This window comes from Formica exsecta, unplaced genomic scaffold (genome assembly GCF_003651465.1).
Source record: "Formica exsecta isolate Colony F162 unplaced genomic scaffold, ASM365146v1 scaffold385, whole genome shotgun sequence".
NCBI lineage: Eukaryota > Metazoa > Arthropoda > Insecta > Hymenoptera > Formicidae > Formica > Formica exsecta.
In genome coordinates, this window is record NW_021851090.1 from 113,511 (window position 1) to 122,681 (window position 9,171).

Here is a 9,171-nt window from a genome sequence, read left to right on the forward strand (position 1 = left end):
AGTATTGTCACGAATCAAGGGATAACTGACAAGATTTAGGAAAATGAATTATACACATATAACTTGCTCTCGAAATCACGAAACTCTGTATTTTAAAGTTAATTTATTAAAACCTATAATATGTGTGAATAGATTAATTTGTTTTCGCTTAACACATATTTAAAGTAAGAGTGAGAGTTTTGAACGGATGTCGGTACGAAAAAAATATTTTTACAAGCGTTCTTGACATTTTTTATAAATCCGTCTCACTTGACAATGTGCAAACTTTTTATTTGTTATTCGAGTTTCTTGACTGACAATGATCTAATAATAGATCCTAAGCGCAGCGCGCTCGCTTCTGTGCGTGGAATTTTCTTCCGTGCCAACATCCACCTTTGCCCTTGACGGTTCTCTCACTCTGCCCTATCGCTTTAATTAGTCGAATTCGCCGTAAAGGGGCTTTAACAACCATTGTTAAATCCGATCGTACACGTTAAAGTAAAGTGCAAGTGATAACGGTGGCACGCGCTCTGTGATCAAATCTCGATTGCCGCAACGTATTTCACAGTTCGAACCTTTCGCCTAGAATCAGTTTCTATTTTCAACTACGTAATTCGATTAGCGCTGACATTTCGTACGGATTCGTTAAAATGATTCTTTACGTCAGAATACACATTATTCATTACAATCTTATTTATAGTCTTAGAAATATATAGCGAATTACGTGCGTGCTTATAGTGAAAACAGAATGCAAGTTTCACCTGTAAATTGTAGCGCGAAAAATTTCTCGCCGAAAGTAAATATTTGATGATTATCGCGTGGATCTTTTTTATAATTAATGAGATTTTGCTATAATCAATATAATCTAAAAGAAATTGAAAGAAAAAGAATTATTAGTTATTTATTGTCGAAAATGAAGCTATTTCATTCTCTTATATAATTAAAAGTTCGATTGGAACAATTTTGAATATCTAGGATATACTGTTATTTTTCTGGAAAATTTTTATTCCATTTCCTATCAAATTATCAAAATCTATTATCTTTCCCGGACATTTTTTCGCGCGTTAAACCCGAGATAGGTAATAATCCGTTTTGGTGATGCAACACCACAATCATTTTCAATTTTTCTCTTATTTTTACATTTCATTACGCCGCGATCCTCACGCGTGTAACAAAAATAGCATTTCCGCGATCGACTCTTGCCTTGACAGAGACAGACCGCGTGACGTATCGCCCGCGGCGAGAGGACGAGAATACTGAAGACGACGCTCCGTCCTCGTTTCTCGCGCCGCGCAGTCTGTCTTCGTCTGAGAACTGTATCCGATATTCGGAGCGCGCGTGTTGTACGTACGTCAGAGAGACGTCGGATTTTACAGGAACTTCAATAAGAAGCCGTTGCAATACCGTACTTCGGAATACGGTAAACGCTAAAGTCTTACGCTGATTGCAAATACAAGTTATTGTGATTATTTTCATCTTATTGTTAAACTCACATTACTATTCGCTAAAATATAACGTAACGTTAAATTTACATATTTCATTTACCATAAACGCAGTCATACACAACAGAGATAAGAGAATATCTAAACCGCAATTAAATAATCATCAAAATTGATTTTCAATTATCGACATTTTACAAGAGGGAACAAAATATAAAGATGTAATAATTAATTCTTAATAATAATGCAGAGATCAATTCTAAATAAATGAATTCTATAAGAAAATAATATTAAAATGCTTATCGCGGGCACGACTCTTTCGGCAATACGGTCCTGCGCTCCAAGTAGCATAGACATTTGACGTTTCGCGAAGGTCGCGTGTTCCAGCTCTCTCTCTCTCTCTCTCTCTCTCTCCTTCTCTCTCTCTCTCTCTCTCTCTCTCTCTCTCTCTCTCTCTCTCTCTCTTCTCTCTCTCTCTCTCTCTCTCTCTCTCTCTCTCTCTCTCTCTCGCACACGATATACACACGTATACGTATACAATCTGTCCGCGTCTCGCCCTCGTCTTTTTCTATTTCATTCTCCGTCTGCTTTCCGCGCAACGCGTATACGCACACACCGCACGTATGTACGTTCCAACATTTAACGATCGTTACGCGTTCAATTGTTCACCGTCGCCGAGAAGAGACCACGCGCGACTTTCCGAACGAGAGCCGGGAGCCGCCTGTTTCGCGATGATATTTTCCGCGGCGCGTTATCGGTGAACATGACATTGAGGATCGCCCGAGAGAGAGAGAATTGCAACGTAACGCATCGCAACGTTAGCCGCCGCTATCGTAGATACCGCGACATCGCGATGCGCCACGCCACGCCGCACCGCGCCGCGGCGTCGATCAGCTGGCGTCGCTCTGTCTCTGTCTCTCTCTCTCTCTCTCTCTTTTCCGCTTTGCACGACGCCGACGACGGGCACGCTTGTCTGTGCTCAGCGTCGTATGCGTAAAACCCATTGCTAATAGGATGTGCAGACACGCGTTAGACGCTTATTTGTCGCGTGGATTGTGTATAGGATGTGTCTTGGAAATTCGTCGAGAGATCTGCATCTAAGAGGCAAACTAATGTAAGTTGAAAAACTCACATTTTTGGAATAAATCTGGGAAACGCATGGAGAGAAACGCGCACCTTCGGAATAAATTAATGAGTATGTGTATAGGTAAAAGCAGCCAGATTGAAATTTACGTGTGCGTAAAGTAATAGTTATTTAATGTTTGTTTAAAGAGTTTTTATCTGAAAAATATGAATTGTTTAGTTAAGTTATATATTCCGTATTCTTATCGCAAAAATTTTTTCACTTTATCATGCATCTGACAGACTTATTATTTTTCTCACTATACAACAAATAAATATACGTAACCGAAGAAAAACATATCAAAACCAATAGAATTGAATTTACTTCATACTGCTTCTCAGATACAGAAATACTTCAAAAATAGATTCTTCGAGAAATTTAAAAAAAAAAAAATTAAAAAATTTTTTTTATGATGTTAGGAATGTTGTTTTGTTAAAGTATTTTACAAGATGCTATTATTTTTCTATTTCTCGCTTTCTCAAGGAAGTGACAATGATCAAAAAGATAATTGTTATGATCGATTTTTAATTAAATTTATTCATTTTCATCGTTCTCTTTTTTTGTATATATTATTTGTTTAATGTATATATATTATTGTAATCATTCTTATATATTTGTTCTCGGAATGTATTATATAAACTTCTAATATCATATTCTTAGCAATATAATATAATCTTATTGTTAGTTTACACATATCATATTTCTAGAAAAAAAGAAGATTATAACAATTAGTATACGTGGTTAAAATGATGTTATTTCAAGGTATAATTATTTCCATCTCTCTCTTTTCCTCTTTCTTCTCCGTTTCCGTCGCGAATCAAATGAAATTAAAAAAATCGCCCGGTTCACGCATCAAGGCAGCGTAAAACAGTCTCATCTGACTGTGGCGAAAGAGAGAGAGACCGTGGTATTTTGTACATTTTCTGCACTGATTAACGCATTCTCGCGGTACGAGGTCGTTAACATTGATAAATCAAAAGAAAACGATGCGTCCGAGATTCTTTTGCTCTGTCGAAGCATCGATCGAACCATTTTTACTACATCGCGGTAAAATAGATGGGCGAAGATATACGAAGCATTATACAAAATGATTTTATTGAGGAAAGAATTATTTTAGGGAACAGTGATGTGTTTCATGAATATTTAAATTAAAAATAATTTAAGCAATTGTTCGCGATATTGCGGAAAACAAAAAAAAAAATTAAAAATAAAAATGAAAAATGAATTTAAATAAATATTTTAATAAATATCAATAATTATTTCAAGATAGTTGACGAATCTTGTACGGTTTTTTTTTATTTTTGGCCTTAAATTTTTTTATATGTTTCACACAAAAATCATCGATTTTTATTGATTTAATATTGAATTTTTAGTTGTCGCAAGTATACCGCTAAGTTATGACGCAACGTCTTGAAAGAAAGTATAGATTAGTATCGATACGAGTAAATATGGTATCGATATCGTATTAAGCTTATACATTGCTAGGCAGCGCTTGTAATCTAATTTTTGCGATAGAAGAATTACATGCGTATCTCCACGCATTGCCGTATATCGGCGCGGATTATCGATTTATAATCATAATCGCGGCAGATAAGAGCTACCGTGAGAGAACTTACCTGTTTGAGATGTTACGTTGTCGAGCGATAGACGTTTGTTCGTAAACGTTTTTGCGAATCGAAGAGAAGTCAATGGTCAATGCGTCCCGATGATTATATCGACGGATTAATTCAGCTTTTTTAAGCAAGAATAAGCTATTAGATTCATAACTTGTAAAATTCTCGTTTTAAATCTTTTATCTTTAATCTTTATATTTAATTGTTATTTTCACACGTGCTATTCGTATTTAATTATTTTTGAGATAGACGCAGTTTTCAAAAACATTATTAATAGCATGAAAAAAAAATATTTGAAATTCGTTTTTATTCTTTCCTCAGAAATACATATTCGGTTATCCTTTAGACATTTCTCTTTTCGCAAAGAGAGAATTTTGGATTTTATAAATATCAGAAACCACACACTTGCGAATTTTTTTCTTCGAATCTTTCATTGATTTATATGTACATACGAGAAATTAGAAACGGCGAGTGGTAATCTCGTACCACTCCGGATATCAAAAGCTCTTTGTGCGCCTATACATTTTCGACAAAAAACAAAAAAAATTGCGTAACAGCTATCTATTTCATTGTCATAGCGGGTCGGACGACTTAAATCGATTTCCACTGGTTCACGATCTTTTGATTGGCGGGATTCTACAGAGTGATTTTCGATGGGCACCGCCGATGGGCGGTTTTGCCAACAATCCCGGCGTATATCCATACATCCATACATACCCGTGTATATCCTATATATATATGTATATATACATATCGTGATCATTTTTAAAACGTGACGGAGACAGACGGGCGAGGCGCTCGGGCAAAGAGATAGAGACGTAATGATTGCAATATTCCGCCAGTAATTGCTCCAGTCGGCCGCACTGTTGAAACATCATTCGCGCGCGCAAGTCGTAGATTTGTTTTTCCCTCCCCCCATTTCCCTCCCTCCCTCACCCCCTCCCCGCGCGTGTCGCGCCGTCATGCCATCGGCCGAAATGTCATTCTCTCGCGGGGGATTCGTTTTCTCTTTCCCCGACCGCCCCCGATCTCTATCCGATGGCGCGATCGTCCCTATCCCTACTATAACTACCGCTATTCTCGGTGCCATTCATCGCGGTTCGAAATCGATACGTGCCATTAAATGCTGGCGATGCATTTAAAACGGCCGATCGAGTCGGGGCGGGGGACACGCGCTTGATTAGATCCCGGGATCCTCGTTAACGCCACGTTATAATCCGCGAATCAACTTTTCGACTTGTCGCGAAAATGTGTAAGGAGCAAAAGTGACGTATAAGTCAAGTATGCTGACATGAAACATATAAGATAATTATAGCTCCCGGTACATCGGCGTCACTTAAAAACTTTATCTAACCGTAGTTTAATTAATTCTTTATCGTGACCGGTGCTGTATTAAAAATACAAGGTATCGATATTTTTGCGTGGCCTCGATACTTGGGCGAATCTAACGCGATGAAACTTTTACAACTCGCGTAAAAACGCGGACGATTTAAACATCCTCGCGTTCGTCGCGACGTTTTTCGATGCGTAAATATCTTTAAATATCGTTTGTCGATATTCTGCTATTTCGCGATCGTAATGACGTTGTCTCGATGCAACAAGACCCTACGCGCCGTCGTTCTTTTTACGTGAAGAGAGACCGATGAGAGAGAGAGAGAGAGAGCGAGCGAGGGAACGGCAGTGCTCACGAGCGTGTCACGCGCGTGAAAGGAAGCCTCCGGCAAAAAGCTCACCGCGGGGTATTAGTCATCGGTAACCGACCGGAGCTTTTTCGCCGCGCGTCGTGCCTTGCGATTCCTGCAGTCGTGACCGTCGCTGCGGCTGATTTATGGCGAGCCATCGTTATTTTCGCCTAGCCTAGCCCGACTAGGAGACTAATCTAGCCTCGCGCTTCTTCTGAACGTGCCTCTCCCTCGGTGCTCTTCTTTCATCTTCCAAGTTCTTTCTCTCGCTATTTTTCTCTCCCTCTTCTCCTTTGTATTTCTTCTCTCTCTCTCTCCCTCTCTCTCTTCTTTTATATATATCTTTGCGTGTCAGTTTCTTCTTCTCTCCCTCTCCCAAGACTGAATTGTCTACCTGCTCCTGCTCGATTCGCGTGGGTGGGAGAGAGGCCGATCGTTACTACCGGTTAACGACGGCTAGGTACTATTATCAGACACCTCTTATCCCCCGTCAGAACCTCGTAACCGAGTGAACTTGCGGGAAAAATACATACTCGACGGGACTGGAATGCCTTCTCGTCGCCGGAAGTTCTGCCGTTACGCGTCAATTTCGCCGAGTAATTAAGTCGAAAATCCAGATAATACCATTATCTTTGATCGATCGCACGTAACTGTCTACTTTGCTCCCTGTAATCCTAAACCCATTTGCTCTTTCGATAGATCGGAATTTACAAGTCTTTTTGTTTTACGGCTACTTACACAGATTTTTAGATACACGAATCTTTACACCATACGATTTTATATACATATATCTTTATTGATCTCTAAATATTTCTAGATTCTTAAATACGTGACTTTTTAGACTTACAATTTTTTAAATCTGCAGACTTTTAATATTTTGTATATGCTTATAGAAGAGCAAATGTTGAAACCTTCAATTATTTAGAGTTTTAGAGCGTTTCTCTTTTTAAAATCGATCGTGCATTCTTCAAAAATGTTACAAAAATTCTGTGTAAACAAAAGTATCGGTTCACTATCAACCGAGGCAGGTCGATCGCGGCATAATAGCAATATAATTCTCTCTTCATTATATTATATTGCCTATGTTGAGCCATTCGATTATTCCTCGCCATTAATTTAACAAAATTTGCGTTACACCGCGCAGAAACAAAGCGTAAATTATTACCACGATCAAAATTACCGCGCCGTCATTGCGGTCTGGTTCGTTACGAGCGAACGATTTGCTCATTCTAAAATTCATCATTTAATTATAATGCGTTACAACCGCTGTCATTCCAACGATAATCCCGGTTCGCCGAATCGGCTCCTGGATTTTGCGTCGATCGCGCCGATTCGCATCGATCCATGTCAACCGATTTGTAAATTTCGAGACATATACAGAGTATATTATTAGATAGATCCTTCCAGTCTCATAAATCCTATGTGACTTTAGTCGTTTTTTCCATGGAGAAATTTACATGTTGGGAGTTTTAATCTTTAGTGTTTGTAATATCTTGACAATTAAGCTTAACTTTTAATAAATTTTATTTTTCTTTCCATTTTAAGTAATATTTCGCCAACTATCCATGCTTTTCTATCAAAATCAGAATTTTTCTTAACATGGTTCTCTAGTAATTATATGTACTTGAAGAGAAAGAGAGAGAGGGAAAGGTAAAATATCCGATAGTTGCAAGATACACACACACACACCCCTCGTATATCACTTTATTATATATCACGCTATTATTCCCGCATCTTTTTTCCTTCCTCTTTTCCCTCTCAAACCGACATCCTTTTTCTCACAAGCGGCAGTCGATAAACTGTTTGGAATGTCGTCGAAGTTGTAATGAAGCGCTATAAAGTTACGACTGCGTCTCTGGCGCATAACTCCGACAAACTTTCGAATATCGTTGTCCAGATAAAAGTTTAAGGAGCTTTTGAGTAGTATGCGTGCTCGCTCACGTGCGTTTGATGCGGCGACAAAAACGCAAATAATCCGATGCATATTTTCTCTTTAACGAATAGGGATGCGATATTTTTTCAGCAAAAACTTGAGAGAAGGTATATATAAATATTTTATGCCAAAAATTTGTTTGAAATATATCAAAAATGTAAATGGATGATAATAACCTTCAATTATAAAATCTCACAATTAACTCTTACTTTAGCAGAAATTTAATTAGAGGTTTTGACACAACATGGAATTCTATTCTACGGTTTGCATATTTCTTTGCAGTGTTAATTTGCATTAAATTCTCTTTTAGTTTTACTCTTTTTAAATTATTAATTTCCACTTTTATTATATATAGACTTTTGAAAAAAAAAAACGTAAGTTTCTATTTAGATTCGCATTGAATTAGAATATAGCTTTATCGATTTTATCTTCCCTTAACTAACCATATTTACGTAAATTCTATAAACTTAATAAGTGACAGTAAAAACACACAAATAAAAACTAGAAAAATTGAATAAATTTTGACGATTTTTCTAATAACATCTTATTAAATAATTTATAAAAATAATATCTTATAATAAATAATTGCACTGAAAATTATTTCAATAGATTTGGAATATTATCCTGTATATTAATGAAAATACTTGTCACATGATCTTTTGATTTGTGAGAGACATTTTTCTCGTTTCATTTCCATCAAAAAACACCGAACGGGAAGTAAAATAGCCTAAAATAGCCTACTTACCGTTGTCTTCTAATTTTGATGATTAGCAATTACTTCGCTCACAATTACTGTCATCCGTAAGATTCGGATGGGGGTGTACGTTTCTTCTGTTTAGCCCTGTACCTTCGTTATCTCCACGGCTTTGGCCACGATATATCGTCATTAGCCTTCACGCATCGTCTCGCAATACGCACACACTCGCTAATTAACGCAGGCCTTACGTTTCTTCCAAATAAATTTGCCCACAGCTTTTAATTAACTCAAACGTTCGGCCGAAATGAATTTACTATCTTCCTCGACTCTAATAATCTCGAAATGTAACAATCGCTCGGTAGTCATATGTCCTGCGTATTTATAAGCGCGTATAATAATTGACTCATGGAAACAGGATGTCGGGAAATAGAGTGCTGGATCCGGTATAATATGCGATCGCAATATCTCCCACGCAGTCGCTTTATTTTAAAATAATCGATTATAAATAACGAGCTGCCATTTCCGTAATGTCAACATTTCTTTGACACCGTTTAAAATGCCAGATATTAAAATATAAATATAATGATATATTATTTCTCGCAAAAAAAAAGTTGCTATTAAAATATACCTTTATGAAATCTGGCTCAAGTTTCTCTATAAATGCGTTTTTCACTTATGTAATTCCGCCTTTCATACGGAATGCAC

The 9,171-nt window shown here is 37.4% G+C and overlaps 1 protein-coding gene across 1 annotated transcript in view; it reads left to right on the forward strand.

Moving 5' to 3' along the window:
- The first annotated feature begins 1,891 nt into the window (after nt 1–1,891).
- The window catches only part of LOC115239559 (protein bric-a-brac 1-like), a 25,410-nt gene continuing 18,130 nt past the window's right edge, over nt 1,892–9,171 (forward strand). Inside the window, 1 exon segment of the mRNA XM_029814155.1 lies at nt 1,892–2,532. Coding sequence (XP_029670015.1) covers nt 2,483–2,532 — 50 coding nt within the window. The 5' untranslated portion in view covers nt 1,892–2,482.